This window comes from Calypte anna, chromosome 5A (genome assembly GCF_003957555.1).
Source record: "Calypte anna isolate BGI_N300 chromosome 5A, bCalAnn1_v1.p, whole genome shotgun sequence".
Lineage (NCBI taxonomy): Eukaryota > Metazoa > Chordata > Aves > Apodiformes > Trochilidae > Calypte > Calypte anna.
Genome location: NC_044251.1, coordinates 32,372,321 through 32,398,206, shown reverse-complemented (window position 1 = coordinate 32,398,206; position 25,886 = coordinate 32,372,321). Strand labels below are relative to the sequence as shown.

The 25,886-nt window shown below is 40.7% G+C and overlaps 1 protein-coding gene across 1 annotated transcript in view; it reads right to left on the bottom strand.

Moving 5' to 3' along the window:
- DYNC1H1 (dynein cytoplasmic 1 heavy chain 1) overlaps positions 1–21,331 on the bottom strand; it is a 42,640-nt gene extending 21,309 nt beyond the window's left edge. The window contains exons 1-37 of the mRNA XM_030451932.1: positions 21,000–21,331; positions 18,320–18,407; positions 17,564–17,737; positions 17,095–17,350; positions 16,045–16,231; positions 15,583–15,854; positions 15,246–15,473; positions 13,650–14,726; positions 13,191–13,370; positions 12,690–12,839; positions 12,288–12,434; positions 12,003–12,143; positions 11,685–11,861; positions 11,467–11,577; positions 11,265–11,384; positions 10,814–11,053; positions 10,118–10,273; positions 9,663–9,776; positions 8,942–9,052; positions 8,652–8,861; positions 8,138–8,284; positions 7,762–7,928; positions 6,902–7,075; positions 6,062–6,227; positions 5,793–5,981; positions 5,506–5,709; positions 4,524–4,806; positions 3,986–4,086; positions 3,510–3,669; positions 2,973–3,216; positions 2,624–2,807; positions 1,979–2,191; positions 1,565–1,803; positions 1,298–1,454; positions 841–1,068; positions 361–591; positions 103–243 (exon numbers count right to left, since the gene is read on the bottom strand). Of these exons, the coding sequence (XP_030307792.1) occupies positions 103–243; positions 361–591; positions 841–1,068; positions 1,298–1,454; positions 1,565–1,803; positions 1,979–2,191; positions 2,624–2,807; positions 2,973–3,216; positions 3,510–3,669; positions 3,986–4,086; positions 4,524–4,806; positions 5,506–5,709; positions 5,793–5,981; positions 6,062–6,227; positions 6,902–7,075; positions 7,762–7,928; positions 8,138–8,284; positions 8,652–8,861; positions 8,942–9,052; positions 9,663–9,776; positions 10,118–10,273; positions 10,814–11,053; positions 11,265–11,384; positions 11,467–11,577; positions 11,685–11,861; positions 12,003–12,143; positions 12,288–12,434; positions 12,690–12,839; positions 13,191–13,370; positions 13,650–14,726; positions 15,246–15,473; positions 15,583–15,854; positions 16,045–16,231; positions 17,095–17,350; positions 17,564–17,737; positions 18,320–18,407; positions 21,000–21,270 (7,638 nt within the window). The 5' untranslated portion in view covers positions 21,271–21,331. The remainder of the gene's footprint in view (positions 1–102; positions 244–360; positions 592–840; positions 1,069–1,297; positions 1,455–1,564; positions 1,804–1,978; positions 2,192–2,623; positions 2,808–2,972; positions 3,217–3,509; positions 3,670–3,985; positions 4,087–4,523; positions 4,807–5,505; positions 5,710–5,792; positions 5,982–6,061; positions 6,228–6,901; positions 7,076–7,761; positions 7,929–8,137; positions 8,285–8,651; positions 8,862–8,941; positions 9,053–9,662; positions 9,777–10,117; positions 10,274–10,813; positions 11,054–11,264; positions 11,385–11,466; positions 11,578–11,684; positions 11,862–12,002; positions 12,144–12,287; positions 12,435–12,689; positions 12,840–13,190; positions 13,371–13,649; positions 14,727–15,245; positions 15,474–15,582; positions 15,855–16,044; positions 16,232–17,094; positions 17,351–17,563; positions 17,738–18,319; positions 18,408–20,999) is intronic.
- Between the last annotated feature and the right edge of the window lie 4,555 nt (positions 21,332–25,886).

The following is a 25,886-nucleotide window of genomic DNA, read 5'->3' as shown; positions in this document are numbered from 1 at the left end:
TAAGTCAGTTCAGTGTTTGATTTCTCAGTTTCATCTGCAAAGTCTAAAGCAAGCATCTAGGAGCATTACAAGAGCAAGCCTTCTAGCGTAAGAAAGTTGTACCTCATAGTCAATTATAGGTATGTTGGGTGCAGTTGGCAGTGGCACAGTGGTGATTCTCCTGATGTACTCTCCCAGCTCTGCTCTCATTTTCAAACGACTGTCTCCAGAAAGAGACCACAGTATTGCATAGACCAGGTACCTCTGTAAGGAGCAGCAAAAGCAGCTTATTGGTTGTAGAATAACAGAACAACTTAATGAACAATAAACCAAACCTAGCTGCTATACTGAGGCAGTCACTCAGCAGCACATTGTGTCTACCTGGATGTAACGCTCCAGCTGATCGATCTGCATTGGGAAGTCTGGGTGATTGGCATTGTACTGGGCTACGTTGCGGCACGCCTGGTGCAACATGGAGAACAGGGAGCCCAGACAGCGCAGGCGGGTGAGATCCATAATATGCTCCAACTTGAAAGCATGTTCAAGTGCTTTAGTTACCAAGCCATTGGATGTGAAATATGGCTGCATTATTGTTGCAGCATCTCTCTGGATCTGTTGGGGGAGACAAACACTGCTCAAATCACTTGCTTCTCATTTAATTACCAGGCAGCTGAAAAGAAATTAATTTAAAGTTCGAAATACTTCATCTTTTAATGTACTTAAAAAAAAAAACAAGCACAAAAAGATGAAAAGAGGAATCCAGCTTGTCTATGATAGGCTGTTTTAAATTCAAAGTAAATCATACTATTTGTGATACAAGCATTTCTATTACATTATCCCATAATGTAATCTAAGTTATACCTGCAGCATTGGGGATGCTGCTTCTTCTCCTTCATCTTCTTTGCCCTTTCGCCTTCTCTGAGCTTCCTCTTCACCTTCATCCAGAGGAATGCTTCTTAGTCTGGCTAGGAAGTTATTGAATATCATGTCTGTACTGAGAACATCCTCACTGAACCAGACCATGCCACACCTTGACACAGTAGCCAAAGTTGCATATTTGAGATCCTGCACCTCAAACATGATACGCACCTAGAGAAGAGAAATTTAAAGCAAATTTTAAATGTAATTTAAAACGAAAATGTAAAATTTTAGTTTGAACTAAAAATAAACTACCAACCAAATGCAAAATCAAGAAACTTGCTACCTGAGATCAGTACTATGCTTGTGATGAAGAGGAACAGCACTAGTAAAGATTTATGTAAAAGCAGCAAGTTCATAGGACAGCATGTAAACATAATGTAAAAAAAATTAACATTACATTAGGTGGAAGGCTGAGACGTTCTCCATTTGGCAGAGTCAGTAGCTTGTTGTCATCCAAAACAGAGTTCAAGTTCTCAACCCATTCAGGGTCTACATCACCATCAAAGATAATCCACTGGCGTTTTTGTAGTTCACCTCTCACATTGTCTATTATTCTACATTAAAGGAAATATTTATTGCAATAGAGAACAAAGACTCAGTACGGCCAGAATATCTATGGCACAAATGTACTGGCCATTTTTCATTTGTGCCATTGAAGACTCACTTTCTTAGGACATGTGTGAACAAGCCATCTGTCCATTCTCTGGTGTTTGGATCCAAAGTACCATAGAGGTGATCTTTGCTGATTGCTTTTGGATCTATAATGTGAGCAACACCTTCCACACCCTCCAGCCGTTCAAGGGCTTTCAGAAGCACTCTCCAGGCCATGCTCTTTCCACTTCCAGAGGGACCGACCATCATCAGTCCATGATTTATCTGTGTAATCTGATACAGCTGAAGAACCTGCGACAGAAGAAATGATGTACCAGTTAGGTCTCAACTCAGTAGTCAAGCTAAGCTCCATTAAGAAAAAGGAAAAAACCTTTTGCCTTTCATAATAAAAAAGTATTAGTTTTAGTGAGGTTTAGTCTTAGATGTACATTACATTCAATTTCCCATTTTCAGTTTTGTATTTTACCTTTTCAACCCACATGCCACCAACTTCCTCTCCATCACCATAGGTAAGGTACATTTCCTGACACACTTTCTTAAGCTCCTCTCGCAAGGCTGTCATCTCCCCACGATGGTACTGTACTCCAGGGAATACGTCAGAAAGAAGACTGAACAGCAATGGAATATCTTCTGCAACCAGTTTTGGCACCATAGTTTCACATACACTTTGGATCAGAATCTGCAGAGAGAATCATGTGTTTGTTAAGATTTTTTAAATTTGCTTTACCAGATGTGTTTGACAAGGAATATGTCACTAAATACTTGATGGGGTTTCAACTTTGAAACACAATTAGGAACACAATTAGTTCCTATTATTTTTACTTTATATAACCAGTTTCTTATGCCCCTTCACCGTGCTTTTGGTATTAGCCACTAAGGAACTGAGCAGCAATAAGCATCATGAATGCATGATCTAAATCCAAGTCTTCCACTGAGATTCAGGGACTACTAAGACATGTTTAACTTGGTGCTTCCAAGCTATCAAATTACCAAGTTTAATAACTAATATGACTTTGCTTTCATGGCTAAACACTACATAGCAGATACCAGTAGTGATTTAGTGTGCATCCTGTACTTTATCACAGAAGCAAAGACTTCACACACACATTACCTCTTGCTCTGGTAAGTTCTCTGCAATTTCTCCCTCATCAACAACTTCACCCCGCTCTTCTTTCTCCCGCTTTATCTTCTGAATCCTTTCCCTCTTCACATTACCTGCACTAACCAGCACACTTTTCAGTGCTCTCAAGCCAAAATCATAGTGACTTTGGGAGGAAAGCTGTTCATCACAAAGCCTAAGGAAGCAAAGGAGACAAAACACAATTTAAATCTCAGTAGAGACCAACACAACACTCAGTCAACATCGCTATTTAACAATGTGCTTAGTGAATGTCAGAACACACTACAGCTTTGAACAGTAACTTCTATTTTTACTGACTGGACCCAAACTTGTTACTCACTTGAAGAATGGTACTATCTTATTCGCAAGCACTTCAGCTGTACGGAAACCTTGGGAGTACAACATGACCTGGGCAATCAGCTGACGGTCTGGTTTTGTCATTGCCAAGCTACGGAACAGCTTCTTCAAATTGTCAGGCAGATTTGATCTGCCTGCATAGCCAGGATTCATGGTGATGAAGATAGCCATGTCAGGGCTCACTTTGACTTGTTTGTTCAGTAGCTCACAAGTAATAGGCGTTGCAGCTGAAAAGAGAGTTCATTGAGTTATACGTCAATCAGTGATCCATCACCTTGATAACACAGATCATACTTTATTCTATTTTAGTTTCCTACAGTAATGGACAGCAGGCCCCCTGAGTTGAGGGACTGCAACTCAAATACTCAAATACAAATTTCTGCCAGCTTAAAGTTACTTAAGTTTTAAGCTCTGACAGAAAGCAGCTTCATCCTTGGATTGTAATGTAACTGATCAACAAACCAGATTAATGCTTTTAGAGATGCTTGTACAACACTATTAAGAATGAACGATCACGTACTCTTGTCGTAATTGGGGTTGGAATGCTCTCGCAAGGCTTCCTGGATGCACTGAACTTGCTGTGAAACAGCAGAGAGCATACGCTCCTCCAGTCTGTTGAACTCATCAAAGCAGCCCCATGCACCCACTTGGCAAAGCCCCACAAAGATGCGTCCCATCGCCTGCACACAGAGGGGAAAATTCACTGAAGTTGCCTCATCATTCTTGATTACACAGAGCCAAAAGCAGCTGAAAACATCCCTTGATGCAATAAACTCATGGCAGAAAGGAAATATATTTGCATATATTTGCATCTTTGTAGCACTAGAAGAGCTGTAAAAGGGTTCTGATACTCAGATGTTCACTGGATGACCCACAGATACCTCCTCAGTTAACACAGACAAATCATCTTGAAGGCAAACATCACTGTTGTTCTAGAGTTCTGAAGAGATTCCTAATGCTTCTTAGCAGACTACATTTTTTAATCAAATGACTTACCTGGAAGTCAAATGTTTCATCACAGTTGAAAACCAACACAAAGCGTCCAAGCTGATGTCCAAGAGCCTTGACAGATTCTGTTTTACCAGTACCAGCAGGACCTATTTGTGAAGTGAGAAAGACATGTTTCTGTGTTTAAAGGGATTTTAGTGAAACCTAAAACTGTTACAACAAGTTCGCATAAAAGAGTGTTTTGTTCTTCATTATCTTAGTTATAAGTGTTTGGCATGTTTACATTAAAGCTATTGTCCTGGTTCGGGCCAAGATAAAGTTGATTTTCTGTCTTGGCTCTGCATACCAGTCTCTCTCTAGCAGTAATTATAAACCTCAAGTGTTATCAGTCCTCGAAGCAGACAGTGTCTGAGAAACCTGCTGAAAATTTCAGCAAGTGAAACTACTTACAAGAGACTTAGCTGAAAGCAAAAGTACAAGACAAAAAATCACCTTTATCCTGGCCCAAACCAGGACAGCTATGTATCAGAGAATAAGAGTTTAACTACTTGTCTCAAGGTTTTATTATCCTTTGGTATGAACTTACCAAATGGTGATCCTCCTAGCCTTGCCTCAAGGGCTTGTGTCATTGTCAGGTAACAGCGGTCAGTAAGAGGAGTCTGTACCAGCTTATCCTGAACACCAAGGTACTCAAAACCGTAGTTGAATTTGGCATTTGCCATCTGAATGGAGAGCTGTTGCAGCACATCTGTCTGCTTTGGGTCAAAGTAGAACCGCATTTGGCTGAGCCACTCGAAGGACTTGGAGTTGTCAATTTTGCTTTTGATCAGTGATCTTGTAACATCCCTCTGGTGCACCAACTCAGTGATCTGGAGAATGAAGTAGCTTTTTAGATTGAAGCAATATATGCCATTGCTAATAAAGCCAAGAATCCTACAGCTTCTCAGATTAGGACAGTAAATTGGTATTGCTTGGAAATCACAACCTACAAACATCCTCACACTCAAAATCTGTGGCTACAAAGACAAAATGAACAACATTGACTGCCCTTGTTAAGACTCCCCTATCTTTCAGTGAAACACTCTGGTCCAGTTAGTCTGTTAATCCATTACACTATTGAACTACATATTTCATTTGCACAAAACTATGCAGACAACTTTTCCTAAAAAAGACCAGGTATTTCCCCCTAGTAATCTACAGAAATAACCCAAATGATTTTAACTTCCCTCCCCCCCCATCCTTATCTACAAACAAAATCATGCAATCATTAAAATAAGAAGTTTAATGAAATGCTTTTGCTTTTGAATGAAGTAATCAGGAACTTCTATATGTGGAAGAGCTGGCTTGAAGATCAATTCAGTGAGCTAGTTCATGATACGCTACCATGCATTAAGATGACATGAGTGAAACACTACCACATCCTACAGGATCAAGCTTTGGTGTAGTTAGTAAATTGCATTAAACTTTTTCCTAGAGGAAAAATAAATCTTAGACTAAACAGTCTTTTCATAACACTTTTAAAAATCCTCACCTATGAACCCAGAGGAGAAAAAGAGGTTTTTACTTACCAAGTGCTCCAGTTTCCTTCTACGAAGAGGTGGCTGCTCCATCAGCACAGAGTCTGCCAGGACATTGAGTGTGACCTCAACATTAGCGAGCACAGAGTGGAGGGGATTGTTGTCTCTGTTGTCTCCAGCTCCACCCATACCATTCAGGGCTGACTCGACATTCTCAGACCATGCAATCTGGGCTGACAGGACAACAAGCTGGGCCTATGTAACAAAAATCCTCATCAGATAGTTTTCCTCACTGAAGTAACCAAGCTGCAGTATGCTTAAGTGTTCCATACTGATACCTGGTATTTGTCAATCCAAGAGATGTAGACTGCTGGATCAATGGAAGTTGCTTTTCCGAAGATTTCTACTTCAGTAACAGACTCTGCAAGCAATTTTGCAAGGGTCACTCTCATTTCTTTCTCAACAAGAGTGAGCCACTCATTGATCTTGGGATGTTCTGTGATAGAGACAGGTGTTTTGAACAGCACCTACAAGAATCAGGTTTAAGTCAGATGATATTCACTTATTTTCAGAATTTTATTTAAAGAAAAAAAGACTGCAGCTCTACCTCCTCTCCTTCACGTGAGGATATCCCAAGAACCACAGAATTGTCTTCATTGAGAATAATGCTAGAAACTCCAGCAAACATCTTCTTGAAGTGTTTCTGCAGCTTAGCAACATTCTTGCTGTTTCCAATGATTTCAAGCAAGTCTTCATCACCAACAAAATAAAACCTAATAATTACATAATATCAGATCTGTATCAGAACTCCAACTACGACTTTTAATTTCTTTATGCTTCATAGATTGCCACTATATAGAAGTAATGACATTAATTTCCCCAACACTACAAGAGTGCATAAACAATACATTTGCTAGAAGTTACACTTGAGTTCTAAGATTAAGTTACAGTTCATGAGGTCTGTACCATACAAAAGTGAATACATGGTCCTGTGGAACATTTTCTTTACCTATGCATCCCTGAAACCCCACAGTATAGCCTGGCATTGAATTAAGGGAAAACTCCCACTCAGTATCTCCTGCACCTTTACTCTCCAATGCTAAATGACAGACAGCTAAGTCAGAACCAACGACTTAAATCCTGGACTGTGACATTTTAAACACTGCCAAATCAAAGAATTAAGCAGCTCAAAACAGAACCTGAAAGTTTACAGAAATCAGCTGCAATGGTTCCTTGAGCAAGATCTGAATCCTACAACCAGGAGGAGATGAGGAAGAAAAGTTTTAGTCCCATTTCCCAAGAAGTAGCTATATCCAAATTCAGCATTAAGACAACACAGACCTAAATAGCTGTAACATATTACATACATGCAACACAAAAAAATGGCAGAGGCTTTACAAAACAGTATACCACAGAAACATGAAATTATTTTGAGTCAACTTCTTACCGAGGGAAAGAGGACCTCTCCCTTTCCAAGTATTCTCCCAGTGCCTTCTGTATCTTCCCAAGCAAGTCTGCCAGTCTCTCTAATGACCTCTGCACACCCTGAATGTTAAGAACATCCATCACAAGTGGAGATTTAGACACCTTTTTCATGAGTGCCAAAAATTCAGTGCTGATGCTGTAAGTAAAATAACACAGTACATTAGTGCAAACTGAGTGACAACAGGAGGCCTGCAAAACACCAAAGTTATTTGTCTCTAAATGACCACTGCATTATTGTTGTTGCTGCCCTAGAGAATGCAAAGCTAAATCCTCCAAATAGTTCTTCATCTACCTATCTCAAGTCCACAACAACAAAAACTCTGCAATGTTCGGTTTACCAATTCTGCTACTGAAGGTCTACTTTCTTTAACTCCTGAATATGCATAAATACAATTCTTTGATCTGACTGAAGTATGTGGAACGAGTAAAGGTGACCAGAGCAACTTAAAGTAGAAGAAGTAAATGAAGTTTGAAGGATGAAATTAAGGCTGAAATAACAGAAATCAGCCTGCTTGTTGTTATGGTCACAATGCCACAAAAATACTGAACAAGCCAACTGTAGCTAGAAAGGAAAACCATCTGAATCCCAGTCATCTTAAAATTATCCATCAGCCTGTTTATATTAAACCTTTTTCTGTTATTGTTTTCTCTTAACATATTTGTTTCCTTGAAGTTACATCTACCTGTAATCCAGTTAGATCAGGTAAGAATACAGTTATTATTCCAGCTCCGAGAGTGCTACACTTAAGTCACAGAACTGCAGGCCTGTCCACATGCTGCCCCAAAGGAGGGAAGAAAAGAACAAAGCAATTGAAAAATCACCTCTGGAACCGCTGGGTCTCCACAGGCAGCAAGTGCTTGATGTCTGCACTACCAGTGAAGATACCTTCCAGATAGACCCATCGCCTCTGGACATCTATCCAGACATCAAAGAGTGCCATGATACGGTTCAGCTTATCTTCCCAGCTAAGGGCATCTTCCTCAAACACCTGAGGTTTTAAACCTTTCATTAATATTCATTTCAACTGGATCAGGAGTTTAACAATTATTACTGGAAACAGTTGAGAGTTAAAAAGTATGCATATGCAATTAATTTTCTGTCAACTTAAATAGTTAATATAGCCTTTATTAACATATACATAAACTAAACAAGAGAGGAAGGCTGATTTAAATTCTTTCTATTTTTTCTTCATTTTACCTTGTAGTATGGGGATAGCTTCATAGCAGACACACTGTTAATGTGCTCTTTTACTTTATTGAAAAGGTCATCCCACCCACGAATCAAACGGCATTTGTTCTGGTAATTGACCAAGTCCAGTTCATAAGTGTTCCACACTTCTCTTATCTGAAGAAAAAAACATGTTGACATATGACATCAATAACTTCTGCTCCAACAAAATTACTAAGTAGAAATGTATTCCAGTAATCAGATTTTACAGTTTTTATTCAAGGATCCTGGGATCACAATCAAGCATTTGTTAAAAATACTGACAATATGATGCAGATGGGTAATGCCTGCTTCACCCAAATAATGCAAGTTTTAGCAGAGGAAGCTTACAGAGCTTTAAGCTAGTTCCCAAAACTCTGTTCCACGGAGTCTCAGCACTTGCATCAACAGCTTAGACTGACAAGTTTACCACACAAGTATAAACTACCTGACAGGAAAGCTTTGATTTGCTGTTATATGCATACATACAAGAGCTGATACTAGCCTGTTTCAAGAACTCTTCCAAAGCCATCTCTCCTTGAGCCACAAGCAGTACATCTTTGACAATTGCTTCATTTCTTTGTAAATCAACATCCCAGATCTGCCCCAAGGTCAATTCTGAGACAACCCAGTTAACATGAAGCCTTTTCATCAGCTGCTTCCAGTGACGATCTTTAAGTGCCTCAGATTTCAGTTCAATAACTAACATGTTAATCTAGGGAAGACAAGAAAACAAGTTACACCCTTGAACTTGAACTGTATAATATATGCATTTTAGAAAGGAGTATAACTTACTTTCATGTAGCCCTTCAGAAGCCTCTGAACATACTCATAGGACGCATACTGTCGCAGGCGGGCAGGGAAGTTTTTCAGCTGGTTCAGCAGACCATCTAAGTTTTGCCGAAGCTGTCAATAACATAAAAGCAATAATATTATTCTTTCCAAGAGCTGTACACATGGTTACAGAATTTACAGTTGTCTCTACATTTTTACAGAAACTCCTCTCCAATGAGATGCTACCTACAGTATAACTCTTTCTGTTATATGTGTTTACATGAGAAATTGTTACTTTATAGCTAGGAATGTAATTTTACTGCCTATTATTTATCAAATAGTATTGCCACAGGCAGTTTTTGGCTGTTGCTCTCTACCTCCTGTGCACTGAACTAAAACTGATGCTGTTCATCTAACCATATAATCAAGTTTCCCTGTTGTGGTCAAACAGGCTATTTAAAAACAGCACAGCTTCTTCTCTATAGATGCAGTCAGTCCAAACTCAATTTTGAAACTATGGGAATTGCTTAAGTCCCCTGCAAAATTAGAGTTGTAACAAACCCCATGATTTTTTTTAGCATAACATGAGAAGAAACACACCCACAAGATACTGAAAAAAGTACCTTAACACTGAAAAAAATCTGAAACATGACAACTGAGCACGACTACCTCAAAAATTCAAGTTCTTAATTTGCATATATGTGCAGTCATTACATTGTTTATATATACATAAGTGAAGTACCTTGCGAGGCTGTACTGAAACCCAGGGCTGTTCTTTCATTTGATCAATCTGTTCCCAGACCTTAGAGAGTTCAGACCAGACGCCTTTGAGATCCTGCAACTCTTCAAGGGCTACCTATAGTAAAAAATGTAGCAAACATCAGAAGTCATCCCTAGTATCTTCAAAGTTATTACCATAGGGGAGATGAACAATACTTTTAAAGTGTCAAAAACCTTCAGATTGCCTGACAATTCAAGAAAATTACAATAGTACTTGACCCAGATGACATCTTTGCATCTCAGGTCACATAATAGCTTCATGAGAGTAAGACAGTCAAGGAAGAGACAACAATCTCTTATGGCTGGAACTGAATGAGTATGGAGACTGTGGGTTGACATTAGTACACTGCAGGCTACTAGTCATTCTTTTAAGGGACAGAGAGATTAAATTGACAAGAAGTTGTGGGCTGGTTGTACCTGGACACGTTCTTCACTGCCACTGAGTAGTCCTGTATCTGTTAGTTCCAGAGCTTCCTTGGCCTTTGCACACTTTTCACGATCATCCTTCAGTCTACCAAATTTTCCTTCGTAAATGGTAAGGGCTTGAAGAGCCTCTTCTGGACGCAGGTTTCCCTGAAGTTTGTATGGGATACATCAATGCAAAAACCCCACCATCAAGTTGAAGTTAAGTTCAAAGCAAGGGCTAAAAATTAAATGTGGGCCTGCCACTGTTCTTCCATTTCCAGTTTGCTGATAGTGAGGCTACATAATAATCCAGGAAGTCTCATGCTACTCTTATACGCAGTTCTTCATGAAATATCACTTTTGGGAAAGTAAAAGAGCAAAAAAGCAACTTGCTTCTGATTCCTCCTATACACCATTCTGATATATTCTCTGTTTCAACCAGAGCTTTGTTAGCAATTGAAGTTGTCTTGTTTTATGCACCTAACAGAGGCCCCCATTTTAAGGTTAGATTTCCCTCCGTCACCCACACCTCCAAAAATCAACATATTGGCAAGTTATTATAGAATCCTCAAAAAGACTTTTACCATCATCTAGAATGAAAAACTGTAAAAAAACAAAACCAAAAACCACAAAATAAATTGCCTACTTCATGGTAAACACAGAGAATCTACTACATTTGCTGAATGAGTATTAATCATCCCTACTTACTGTTACAGGCTTTGTTTTCTCCCAGTCTGTTAGCAAGTCAGTTGTTCGGCTCTCTACTGCCCGATCCTCTTGAACTATCTTCATCTGCAAATTTGCTACTTGTTGCTGAATGGCAGAGTCCTTTCTACGCATGATGTCATTAAAGGCACCCCACTCTCCTTCTATGTTGTCAATGTACAGCCAAGAGGACGGGAACTGGAACCTTTGTTTCTCAAGCAAGCGCTGACCATTGCGATAAAGCTACAAGAGACAGTGACTGGTTAAAAAGACAAAACTAACCTAAGTTGCAGAGCTAAATGTTCACATTTTAACAAGTGCTCACTAGAGACTTCACAGGATTCCTCAGAATATGAAGTACAAGACTGTTCTCAAGAGAACTTGAGTATGATGAAACTGTATTTTAGGAGTTAAGCTTGACATTTCCAGGATAATCATTCGCGAGACAACTTACTTCAACTTGCTTTTCAAACTGCTTGATTTTACGTTTCAGGGACTGCACGTATGTGATGAATGTCACTGCATCTGATGTGCTGGCAGTATCCACTGAATGCTGCTCCAGCTCTTGACGGGACTGTATGGGGTACAAATCAGCATTTTAGAAATCCAGAACAGTTCATCTGAAAGTGAAAAACTGGACTATGAACTTGTCTTACCTTAGAAATTTGTGTATGAAACTCTGTCATATTCTGACCAAGCATTTGGCCGAATTTGCTGAGCACTTCCTTGTGCCAGGAATCATACTTCAAATTCACCTTTGATTGTACCTACAATTGAATAAAGTTATATAATAGTCTGTCAGCCTTGCTATTCTTTTATACACCCATTCTGAAATTTAATGCTTTTATCACAAAAAATAATTACAATTTCCTACCTTGCCATAGTCTATGACAACAGGTCCAAACTCCTTTCTCGTTTCTGCATTGTCAAATGTTCCTCTTGCCTTTCTTATCTGAACTAAAAGGGCTTGCCACTTATTCAGATCTTCTCCGAGACGGTTGTAGATGTTTTCAGCCTGCATATCCCACAGACACTGGTACTGCAGCCAAACCTAATTGAGGTATTTCACAAACAACATTCAGAACTTCTCCAGTATATTCCAAAAGATAGCTGACCCCCCACCGCCCAGAGAAACTGCAAAAAGAGTCTATGTTCATTTTAGCTGTAGCATTATTTAGTGTCAGTCTCCTACCTTGACATACTGCTCCACTTCAGTCACAATTCCCATGACAGCAGAATAGGACTCCTCCAAAGCTGCAGGGCCATCAGGCATCCTTGTCAGCGCATTACGGTAAAATTTCTCTTCCTCAGACAGCTCATAATGCACTCCAACCTAAGAACCAAAATTATACATGTGATATACATGAATTCCTAAGGCAGTCAGATTCAGTCGTAGAGCAACAGATTAAGATATTGCTCACAATTAATTGCAGTGAAAATAATTCCTCAGACTTAGATACTGTTTCATTATAATTACCTGGTATCTCTGACTTTGAATTCTTGGTAGTGACAGGATTACCATCTTCCAAGAAAACATTTCTTGATAAAGTTTGTATCTACACTCTTCAATTGGTGGATTCAGGTATATAACCTGGTTGGTTATTCTTAGTTCATGTACAATGTTCTGCAGAAACATCAAATACACTCAAGTTTTACTGGCATATAGATGAGAATACACATACACATAGATGAGAATTTTGGTCTTCAAGAAGTAGCACACACTTTTGAAAATTCAACTGCATGTAAATGTGATGGGCAAATACCCCTCCACAACCAGATGCAGAAGAAATACTTATCTACTGTGTAAGTCTCAGATATAATTCTTGCATTAAGAATTGACAATGAGGAAAAGAAACAAAAAATCCGCAATAAAACTTACTTTGATCTTGGGTTCTCCACCTGGCTTATGGCTCATTTGTGGAGCATCTGTATCCATGTCAACTTCAGCTTTGTCATCTGCTTGTCCCAGAAGAACCTGGGTCCAGGCCCTGAGTCCAGCTTGCAACCGAACACCCAGGATCCTTTCAATCTAAAGAAAATAAGCCATACTGTAGGAAAAACCTTCAAATTCACTGCATGAAGATCCCCACTCTCAATATATTCTGACACCAGGCATGCTATAGTGCCTGAAAGAACAATGTGCTCCTTAAATTTTGGGGGGTAAATTTTCACTATATGTCAAAACAAAGCTTCTCCTGTCCTCAGGGACTTCAACAATTTTAACTGCTTTGAAGGTGGCCTGGTGTCTACTAAGCTGAAACTTAACAAGCACAATTGAATATGAAGGCAATGAGTCTTTAGTCCTGGCAGAGCAGCAAAAATCTGTACCTGATCAAAATGTTTCCTCTAAATACATACTAGTCCTTGATCTCAAACATACCTCCATATCCAACTTATTGACCCAGATTGGCAAATTTGAATATGAATGAAGATTTAAGTCATCCACAGCTTTCTGAACCCTGTTCAAGATTTCGGAGAAAGTCTTGTGATCATACATGCATGTTTCCAATGATCTCACTTCCAGGTCTATTTTCTCTTCAATAATGAGAAGATCATCCACCTAAAATGGATTAGGAAAAACAAGATGTTCAATTTGCCAGGTTAGAAAGAGGCAATAGTAACTATGCAGTAATGGTTAGTCACTTCTGGATCCACTACCTGGATGCAGCAAGTCTATCAATTTTAGTAGTACTGAAAGATCCATTCAGCTGGCCCATTTGTGCCAACTCAATCATCTATTTAACCAAAGTACTCCAGAACAGGTCATCAGCTGCCCATTTCCAATGCAATTACACTTCAAAATGTAAAAAATGAGCAGAATTTGAAAGATAAAACAAACCTTTTCCTGGAAACTGAAGACAGTCTCAGCTAAGCGCTGTACATACGGATCAAGTTTGTATGATTCCCACACGAGGGCAATTCCTTCTGCAATCAAAGCCTGAACCTCTTTCTTCAAGCCAGCAACCAGAAGTGAGATAGTATTACGCTCTTCTACTTTCTCACATGTTCGTTCATATGTGCGCACGCTTTCAATGAGAGAAATAGCAAATGGGTAAAGCTGGTTTGCTTGGTGAGCTTTGTTGACAATTGCTAGTGGAACACGGAAACCAAGCCACTTCAGGTTTCGGACTTCTTTTGAAAGTGTAATTATTTCTGGGAGGAAGTTGACTTTCAGTTTCAGTACGTTTCCAGTTCGACCTCTAACACGAGTGCTCTCAATGGTGAAAATACGACCAGACACGCCGAGATTGCGCTGCTGAACTTTTCTTGCCCAGTCATCAAAGATCTCCTGAGTGTTCAGCTTCATGCGAAAGCTATCTCCATCCTGCTTTAGCTTCTGACCTTCTACGTGGTTCTCCCAGCCTTTGCCAAGGACATCTTCAACACGCTTCATATAAGCAGTGAGCTGTCTGTCAATCTGTTTTGCCCAAATGATAGACCCAGATACAGGAGGCAAGTCACGAACATGACTCATTTTACAAGCCTGACTCTGTGGGTATTGTACTTTAAATTTGTCATGGAGAGACTCAATATCATCTTTTACACGCTGGATCAGCTGTGTTTGATATTCACGAATGGCACCACGAATGTGAGGTCTGACAAACAAGGCATTAAACCGAGAGAAGATTCTGAACATCTCATTGGCATTCTTTGCTGTACCAAGCTGGTCTCTCAAACGGGCAGTTATTCTTGTTTCAACTCTATCAATTCTTTCATCATACCGTTTCATTGCTGCCTCCCAGGCTTCTGTACCTTCTTTGGAAACATCTAACCCATCTACTTCCTTGACATTCTCATAAGCAAGATTGACTTCTTCAATTGCATTAGCATCAGCAGCATCAAAAAGGACTTCTGCTACTTTCATATCCTGTGGTTCAGGTACCTCTCCTTGATTTTGCTGGGCAACAGCAGTTACCTGCATTAAAATCATAGTTAAGTGAGTTGTATGCTTCAAAATCTACCTAAAAATAGCAAAGCACAATCTATTCTAGCAAGCATTATAAAATCCCTTCAGATTAGTACCAAATCCTTAACAATACAAATAAATTCTAAAACATGACTAAAAGATTGTTATGAATGGGGCAACACACTTTACCAACTCTCACTAATGTGCAGCATAATCACATTTTCCACTGTGGTTTAGCCAGTCTTAAGTATTCACACACTTATTAGTCTCCTCCATGTTACGTCTGGACTTGCTATGTCTGTTAACATGAGCATGGTCATGTATTACATGAAGTACACCATAACTACAGCTAAGCCTATTAGCAAGGGTTCAAAACTAGACTGTTCTGGAATCAGACAGCGAAACAACCTTATATTATATTATATTAGAATTATATTAGTTTTGTGGTGGCAACTTTTTAAAGCAACAGTAAACACTCCTCAAGAAGCCACACAAATTTTATGTTTACTTAACAACCAAAAATATTACCTGTGGTCGCAAGACTCTCACAATAACTGCCCTCAGCTGCTCATGCTGACGCCTGAATTTCCTCATCTGATCAAGACGACCTTGGAGTTTCCTGTGAGCAGGATTGATACGCCACACCATCTTCAGGTTCTCTTCCCTTTTTCTTTTCACAATATCTCTCAGCAGAACTTGTAGCTTCTCATATTCATCATCCCAGGTTTGGAAAACTTCAAAGCATGCAACCATTACCTGAAGAGAGTTTTAGGACAGGAACTTTAGCTCCCAAAAGAAATGCTTCCATGAAGTCACTATTCAATGCAAAAATACAGCTGCCAGCACAACAAAATCATGAACATACCTTTTCAAATTCTTCATAGGCAACATGCATTAGTTTTCTGGTTCCCAACACTTTAAGTAGCTGAGAGCTCAGATCTCTTGAAATAGCCTCAACTAAACGCAATGCCCTTTGGATAGGGTATTTTGTGTTCCTGATTTTTCTCAGATGAGTAAATATCGCAACAAGGGCCTGCCTTATTTTGTCCAGCTCAGTAGCAGACAGCAAGTCATTCAGTGGAAAGTCTTTCATCAGTGGATTATAGTCATTCACAGTTTCCAGAGCCTGTTTTAGACCTTAATGTAATAGAAAAGATTTTGAATGTTTGTTTTCATTTCAATAATCAATTAATTATAAGACAGTAGCTTTAATTGGACCAAGGTTACTCTAAACAGCATTGTTCTCTGTACCACAGTGTTCAAGTTTCATAACAGATTAAATTCTGTTAGGACATTCGTGAAAAATTCTATAAAGCAGACATTTTACCTGTGTCTGTATCGAAGCTGACAGTTGCATGAAAACGTTTGCCATGTTTTAGGATATCCAGAGTCAGAAGAACTTCTGGACTTTCACGTTTTTCCTGAATGCGATACAGAGCCCGTTCCAAATTTAACCAGAAGCTTATTTCCTGTAATGCAGTGCCTGATGCTGGATCTCGATCTAGTTTGGTCACCTTAAAAGTAGTAAAAAAAAGGGAGGGAGAGAGAAGCAGAAAAGCATTAAGTTACAGGCTTCAACTGCAAAAACTTGCTCTATTACTAAATATTATTGAAACACATAGTATCTACCAGGTTTTAATAATCTAGTAGCAGAGAGTTTTGGCACTTATTCCGTGAGAAGTGTAGGAACTGCAGCACAACAGGAGTCAAGGTTTAATTCCAGAAGCCTTGAAGGTCAGTTTTAGGACCTTCATGTAGTATCTTCAGCATAGGTGAAAAAGATCACCTGTTTGCTTTCTGTATTTGTTTGCTCTGGAGTAAGAAAAGGCACCACTCTTCCATGAGCAGTATGTGTTCACCATGCCCACAGAAGAAAACAAGCCAGAGTAGTATTTGAGATTCTACTTCTGAGTGACAGCAGAAGAACAGCAGAGTTCTTTTGATAAGTAACAGTCATGAGTGCAAGAGATTACAAGGTAAGACTGGAGCAACTGTTCTGATGGACCTGAGGAAATAACAAAAGAAACTAACAAGATCTGCTTCACTCAATCTCCTGCAAAGATCTGAAGAATAGCTACAAAATTCACAAGGCTACTGCCAGTCACTTGAGTCTGTGACAAATCAAGATAAAACAGTCATGCTCTTAGCTATTTACAGAACAATTTAGAATAGACTCTGAACTTAGACAGGCTTAGTCTAGTCTAAAATTAGACTTAGTCTTATTAAGAAGAGCACCTCTGATGACTCAGAAAACTGGTCTCAGATCTTCAGAATACTGTACATGGCACAGTATTTTACCATTTAAACTGTGATGAAGATAGACAGTATTGTACATTAGTCCTTATCAAACAAGTCTAGTATTTGGGTCTTTTTCTACCTTTTGTATCTCTCTGATCCAGCGGTTGACTCCAGATTGTAACTGATTGAGGAATAATGGATCTTCAGCCTTCTCACCAAAATCTGTAACCTTTGGTTTCTCCCCACGTTCATAACACTGCTTGGCAACATTAGTAATGGTTGCATGAATTGGCAGACTAATCTCTGGAATTTCAATATTCTGCTGCAAATGCAAGAGGCCCATTTCAAGTTCTGCAATCTTTTTCTCAACTGAAGGAGCCATCTTATCTCCATCTCTGAAAAAAAGGACAGATGTTTTGTAAATGAAGGCAAACCAAAAACCATATACAATGGTTTACATATACAATATACCTTCCCCAGAGACAGCATCCTATGCAACTGTGTACTTAAAACACTAAAACATTTCACATGACTTGAACAGTTACTATTATTTTTTTCATTAAACACCTACTTCATTAGCAAAGAAGTACAGCATTTAACTGAATTACCTGTCTGCTTTCCCAGATTCTCTGATATAGGACTTGAAAAAGGGAGCAACAGCATTGCTAATGAAAGAGTGTAACGTTTCATATGGAGAATCTTCACTGAGAGTGAGCACTCTCAGTTGGGAAGACACTGGTTTGTCGGCATCAATCACTGGTGTACGCTTAATGAACGCCAGGCTGCAGAACAAAGAAGAGACTCATCAACTAAACATACAAAGATTAAGTGACAGTTGGAATACCTTTAATCTGATTGCAAGTTTAAATACTAACCTGCATCATCATGCTTTATAATATTTCTTCTAAGAGGTCTGAACAAAAGTCTTCCAATAAATGCATCTTTATACTTCATTAACCAGACAAAATTAGCTGTCAATAAGGACTCTGCAGTAGGGGCACACTGAAGAGGCACACGTCTTACTCAGCTTCAGAGTCAAACAGGCATCAAGTGATTAATATGTCAGAGTCAGACATAACTGAAGATTATTGTTGCATTTGCATGTATGTCAAATTAATAAGACTTTGTTTCTTTAACATAAGAACTAGAAGCTGTAAGTCCATGCCTTTCAGCCTCACCCTTGTTTTATCAGACACCGTTGTTTTATCAGAGCCTCCACCCTGAAAAGCTACTGCCTCACCTGAATAATACTGCATGAAGCACAAGTAACTTTGGGGAAAACCTGCAGGTTACCTATGTGGATATGCCTCCCTAGGTTTTGCATTCATAGGGTAGAAATGTCAAGATCTATTTTACTAACTCACCTGTTTGATTTTATTCCATAATGAATGTCAGTGCTGATGCTGTAGGAAATGAACTCTTTTTCCTCTTCTCCTTCATCTCCCACATCCTCTGCAAAAAATGTAATGTAAGAAATGTTTTATTTCTAAGGCATCTGCTGCTATTAACCATCTTCTGCTATAATGACAGTTTTCCAGCCTTTCATTTCTACTATGCTATGCAAAATAGCTTAAAATAAATTTAGCTTTGCAATACGTCCTAAATTCAGAGAGTTTTTTAACACAACTGGTATTTACTTTTTTAGGTTGCTATTAAAAAAACAGTAAAACCTTTTAACACGAAAATTATAACCCATATTCTGCTTGTGAAGCAGAGAAAAATCTAAAATACAGAACGTGCTTTTATTTGTGGAGATATGCTCCTAGGATAACCACATTTATGTGAGAACACTGAGCAGCTGCTTTTGTTTATAGGCTGTGTAGTACTTTTGGACTTTTTATTTGAAAGTGATTTACAAATTAAGCCTCTGAACAAAAAAGCTTCCGACAAAACAAAAGCCCAAGCCATGGGAAATACTCGCGCATTATCACAGCCAATGTATCACCGATGATGTAATTGCTGGAGATTTGGGCAGCTGTGCTGCAATGCAGTGATTTTGGTGCAGAAGGTTACTCCCCATTGGGGGACACACTCTTGCTGAAGACATACAGTGGACTCACATCCTGCTCTCATTTCATTTGGCCCCTCACAGGAGATACAGTCTCAGGGTGCCATATTTGTGGTCCTGAGCACCAGAAGCCTGGTCACAGAACAATGCTGTCCTAAATACCACAGGAACCCGTATGAGTGTTACTGACAGACTGTGCAGGAAGCAATACCACTCAGCAGTAGTTTTCATTACTCAGAAATACGGCTTCTGTTCTACTCTATTTGTAATCAATAATTTACTTGATACTATCTAACCCATGCACAAGTTTCAGTAATAATGCTGTTTTTAACAGTATCAGAGAAAACAAGATCTACATATCCTGCTGGAGATTCCAAATCTGTTACCTCTGAAGACTGGCTGTCAATCAGAAAATCCACTCTCCCCGAATAGCCGCTATTAAACCAGAAGGCATCAATGGAAATGCCTCTGCCCATATTAAATTAGTATTTAGCTTCTAAAACACATTAAATGTGTCTCAATTTACTTTTAATCATATATATATATAAGGCCTATGCAACAAGCCTGAGGCTAGCTGATCACCAGTCTTTCACTACTTCCAACCCGAACTAAGGGTAACCAACCTCATGACCCAGACTTAAGAGAAATATAGAAATTGGCTGCATAGCCTATTAGCATACAATGTTTTTTCTTTAAATATTGTTAGACACTTCTCATTAATTCATAAAGACTGCTGTTCTTTGCTTCCCCTCTAGAAGATTCTACTGTTATCTCCACTGAAAAAGAAAACCAAAACTTTGGAAGGGGAAGGAGGATAATTAGCAGAAATAGGTGCATTATTAAAAGACAGGGTATTTAAAGCAGCATCTTAAGTTCACAGTGAATATACAGCAAGTGGAAGTACCTTCTTCAGGTTTCCCTCACTATGCAGCAACTGTAGGATACACAGCAGTATCTTACACTGCTACCACTGTCGTGTTAAATAATGCAACATGAACAATAACTGTATTAAGATTTGATATATACCCCCAGGGACTGAACCAACAAGACATGGGGAGTAGAGATCCAAAGCTTTAATATTAAATCCTTGCAAGCTCAGACTATCAGGCATGTAGCCATAGACAGACTGCAGGCCTTGTTTAGAAGCAAAAGACTGTGTTATCAACGAAGCTGTATTTTTTATTGTTCATAAAACTGGATTCTATGACAGTAAGCACCTACTTAGCAAAGATCTATTGACAATAAAAAGTGATTTTGAAAAGAATCAGCAACAGCAGCATGTATATAATAAAGATGTTTCTCACGTCAGTGTTGGCTGTAGCAGTAATTGAACATTTGAGGATGTTTACAAGCAGCAGGGCCACCAGGCTTTGCTAACCAAAGACACTGAAAGGTTTGCATCATGATTAATGAACCCTGGAGTCTCGCTAATAAACTGATTTTGCACAGGCTGATTCAGATTTATTTTGTTTTGTTTTTCTTTTCTCTAGGGGTTTGGTTTTTATTTGTGTTCTGCTTTAGACCCGGTACCTGTCTTGCCAAGAAAGAAGTCATTTCCCCAGCAGAAGGGAGGCCGCAGTGGGAAGTGCCTACATCCCACTGACGAAGCACTTTCCCTGCCTTCCCAAGCAGCACAGGCTGCAGTCCCAGCCCACACGGCCCCGCCGTGCATCTGCCCAGATTCCGCCGAGCAGCGTCAGCTTCGGGCCCGCACCCGGAGAACAAATAACGGGGGAGGCCGGGCCAAGCGCAGGCAGCCGGCGAAGCACCCGGCCGCCGCTGCAGGCCCCCGAAGCCGCGGCCACCGCCCTCGCCTAACACTGATCCCCACACCTCTCCCCGGCCCTCCACTCGCGGAACGGGCCGCACCCGCAGTGCGGTAGCAGGCGCCCACCCGAGCGGGGCCGTGCGTGCGGCGCAGGTCCCGCAGCGGGGTGCGCCCCTCCCACCCCGCAGCAGGGCGGCGGCTCCAGGCAGGCAGCGGCGGGCGCCGCCGCCATTTTGAGAGCGCGGCGTAGGGCCAGCTCTCGCCTCACCTTTGAGGGTAGAGCGCTCCACCAGGACCGTGTGGACCTGAGGGTCGGAAAGGAATTTGCGCATATGCTCCACGGCGCCCTTCTCCTCCAGCGCCGCCTCCAGCACCGCCGGGGCTTCGCCGCCATCCTCCAGCAGCAGCGGCACCAACTTGCGCAGGTGCTTCTGCAGCACCGACACGTCGGCCACGTTCTGCACCGCCGAGCCCGACACCTCCATGCCGCCTTCCTCGCCGCCGGGGCCGCCGCCCCCACCGCCGCCGGAGTCAGACATGCCGAGGCAGTGACACCAGGAGGCTCGGCGCGCCCCGCCCGCTCAGCCGCCGCCCCGGCACTGGCCCGCCCGCCGCGCTGGAAGCCCCGCCTGAGCGCCGCGGGGCAGGCTGGGGAAGGCAGTCCCGCCTGCCCCCGCCCCTGGGCCGAGGGGGCGGCTCCCGGTGCCGGCAGCTTCTTGCGGCACGGCGAGGCTTGAGCGGCTCCGCACCACCCGCAGGGGAGGGTAGTGCCTCCCTGGCAATGCGCCCCCTCTGCAGCCCCGCCTGGGCAGCGACCCCTTTCTCCCTACTCCCCCGGTACGGGACGAGTGTTTCATTCGAGACTTTTCTTTTGGAAGCAGAAAGCGAGAGCGGAGCAGGCAGGGAAAGGGGAAATCCCAGGACCCCCGCATTCTCCCCCCCCGCCCTCATCCCTGTGGCAGCACCCCGTGAGGTGGATTCTGCTATCACCGCCGTCATCTGGAAGATAAACCAGCCCCAGGACACATTTGTCCGGAAAAGAAAAAAAAAAGCTTATTTCTTGTGAAAAGTAAACCCAGAAGCCCTAAAAACGGGTAGTACGAATGACACTTTCCTGTGAAAACAGCAGGCCGGCTTGTAACCTTCCGGGGCAAATTAGACACAGCTTCTCTTCAGTGGAGTTTGACTTGTCTAAGGAAGTGGATGAGTTTACCGCCCTGCTGCTGAGATGGACAATCTTGTTTCTCCTTCCCCAAACCCATCCCCCCACCATGCCCCGGGTCTTGGCTGCTTTTTAACGTGCCTGGGAGAGGGGAGGTGGCACTACAGTTTCCATTCACAGGGTGGTGGGTAAAGGAATGTCACCGCCCCAAAAAATTAAAACCAAGCAAACTCTACAAAACTGCCTTCAGTGCTCATGTGTTTCATGCCTGCTCATATACAGGCAAATGCAGAGGGACCCTCAGGCCCAGGAGCTGTTCACATGTACTGCACAAGAACTAAGGAAGCTGAGGTACCATATCCTGCCTGAAAAAGGAATTTCTAGACCTATAGGCCACTACACATGTGTAAATCAGCATTGAAGTGTGTATGTCCAGCTTAGATACTAGGAATCAAAAAAGTCCAGCTACACACCCCAGCTCCTCCATTTCTACCAGGAAAGAAGCATGCCTACACTCAAATAAGTTACTAAGAGTTTATGAGTCCAGTTTAACCTTCAAAACCCGCTGATTTCGTAGGTAGCAGAAATCTCAGACTTTGTCTGGAAGCAAAATGATCAGTTCAGCAGATAATTTTCAACCACAAACACTAGAATTATTTTAGGATTACACTTCATATGAAAGTTATCTGAAAAGCCATCTGTGCTGTGCTTAATTCCACCAAGGCTGCCCTGTATCTGGACCTGCCTGCCTGCTTGCCAATGGAGGGAGAATTAGCTACTTCTTACATACAGTACAGGCCAAGCATCCAAAAACAGGGATTAAATGAAGATTGTGGCCTTCAGATGTTCAATTAAAGGGGTGTTGGTAGTACTCTTAAGCAACCCAGATACATGTTGAGTAACTTGGCATCTCTTAGGAGGTTAGCTCAAGCATGCTCATTCTTCTAACATGTCACAAAATCTGTGTAGCTTACAAAGCAAGATGCAGTCTTATTATTTTAAAACTGCTGCCAGGAAAAAAATATGGAAGTAACAAAGTAAGAGAAGAAAGCAGGTCAGTGACAAGTAAGAATTCAAGTAATTATATACATTGCTGCTGAACTGCAAAGAAAGCAGGGTCCAAAAAAACCCCAACAATTCTCATCTTGTAAGTTTTAAAAACAGAAATACTCCATGTGCAACAAGACTTCATGGTATAAAGAACAAGTCTATCACTCTATGATATTTAAATGCCTGGCTATTTGCAACTAAATGCCAGTGTAAGACACTTTGTATTCCTTTAATCACTTCAGCCTTATCTACTGTGCCAAAGGGGGCAGAAGATGATGTAAATTAAGTTACAGGAAATCAGAGCAAAGACAGGATAAACCAGCTTTTTGCACGTTTCCATATTCAGCTACCTTATATGAAAAGGTTTTAGCTTTCTCAACATGGGTGAAAAATTGTAGCTACCATTGCCAGTATCTACTTCTAGTTAATTCTGAATGTCCTTTTCTTGGATATGCAAAGGACCTGGCCCTTCTCACAGGTCTGTGAGAAGCCACTGAAATGAGCCATCCAAAATGCAAAAGATTACCAATATGACACATTTCACCTACAATTTTATTAAAAATAAATATTTCTGAGAATCAGATTGAGAACTAGGACTTGTCAAGACAGACATGATTTGCTCCTGGCAAATGCCATACAACACAGATGGGAAGATACCTTTTGCTAAGTTATGTAAGAAACATCTTCAGGGAAAAAAAATTTCCCTGTATTTAGTAATTTGGCATTGAGACATAGAGCAAAGAAAAAAAAAACAAAACAAAAAAACCAAACCACCAGTAAGCAATGGTCAGTGCAAATCACTTGGCTTTCCCATCTGTAATCCTCTTGCAGTTTTAATTCTACAGCCAGCCAGACTACTAGGAAAATCACTACAGCAAGGCTCCATGCTAGTGTGAACCCCCTTACTACCTTCTGGATAAAAACAAAACCAAACCTAAAATAGCTTAAGGCAGATTATGTGTATGCCCTCTCCTTTTTGTAGTATAATAGTGGAATCCCTCTCTTCTCAACATTACAGGGTGCAGTCCTCCAGCTCACACAAGAGTGAATACAGTCCCCAAATGATGGGGTTTGGAGAAAGCCAGCTGCAGTCGTGCTGCTATTCAATTACTAACTAAGAGACAATGCATTATCTTCTTCAGCTCCACAGTAAATTCCCCCTTGGGTAATTTTCAATACAAAATTTTAACTACATCAAAGTTCTCTTTTATAAGGTAGAGACAGCTCAAAGCTCCAGCTCATCACATAAAGAAGTATAATCCAAGGAAACAGTGATACGGTAATTAGAATGTTATTTTGTAATTAGCTCTATGCAGTCTCCACAATCATTATGCACAGAAGGACAAGAACGGAGGAGCAGAAATGCTCCACTTCTAGGTGAGTGATCCTCAACAGGATCCAGAACAAAACTCAGGGTAACAGAGCTCCAAGTGCATTGGTAAGGGGCTAAAAAAGCTTCAATAAAGTGAACCAACAAACCTCCAAACACAAGTACACTTGTGCTACACTAGCACCTTCCTTTCCACTTCTAAAAAGCAAAGCACCAAGAACATAATGTCAAAAAAGGTTGCTGGTCAAAGCCCCTGAGTTCCTTTACAGAGAAAGTTCACTTCCTGAACATGCTTGTAACTCAGAATCCAGATTTGTCATAGTTGGAAAAGACCTCTAATATCACCATGTCCAACCATCAACATCCACTCCTCCCAACAGAAATAAAAAATATATAGATTTATCACCAGGCCCACTAGAACATGTCCTGAAGTGCCACATCTACGCAGTTTTTAAATATCTCCAGGGATGGTGACTCTACCATCTCCCTGGGGAGCCTGTTCGAGTGCCTTACTGCTTTTCCAGTAAAGAATTTCTTCCTAATATCTAGTCTAAACCTCCCCCGGTGCAACTTCACACCATTTCCTCTAGTCCCATCGTTACTGACTTGAAAGAACAGGCCAGCAACTACCTCCCTACAACCTCCTTTCAGGTAGTTGTAGAGAGCAATAAGGTCTCCTCTCAGCCTCCTCTTTGCCAAACTAAACAATCCCAGTTCCCTCAGCCTCTCCTCATAGGACTTGCTCTCCAGGCCCTTCACCAGCTTTATTACCCTTCCCTGAACTCACTCCAGACCTTTAGATGATCTTACAGATTTTTTTCAATAAGGTATCTATAAAAACAAAAGTTGTTTGACCCCAATTTTGTAAAATGAATGACTGAATCTTCACTCATTTCAGTATCTAGTTTTTGAATAATGATTAAGCTTGGGAAAGTATATGATGTCCTGAGCTCACACAGAAAAATCTTTCAGAACACAAAGGCCTGATTTGTCAATCAAATCTTTTATCTATAAATTGAGTAGTCAGATATTGATCCCAGGCTTACATTCTCTCCCCAGCCCACTCACTAACAACCCCTCAATTAGTGAGCTTTATGTAATTTCCTTAGTGCTTTTGTAGACTTCTATGGATTCCAAAAGGAAGACAATCATAATGCAAACTGTTCTTTCCTACATTCTTGCCACCTGACCACGTATCATCTACCACACTATAATCCCTGATTTTATGGCTACTTGGAGCCTTCCAATATAAAAGTGTTATAGGAGAAAAAACTATGGTATGAAAGGTGTCTCTTTCACCTTTGTTGATTGGAGAGCTATTGAATTACTTTCAGTACCAATGTTTTTTCTACAGGTTAAGCCCACTTTTCCTATCAAACAAGTTATTTATTTATTCATGGCCTTTCCATATATAGTTTAATTCTTCTGTGAAATTTATGGAATTATTTTAATTTGTACATCTGGTTCTGCAACAAGATTGTAATCCGAACAAACCCACAAAAGCCCTGTGCTAAATTTAGTTTCATGATGAGCAAGTAAAATTCATGTTCTTTATTTGTCCATATAATACACCTTTTTTTTTTTTAAGTTTTAAAATTAGGTAAAAGCATATT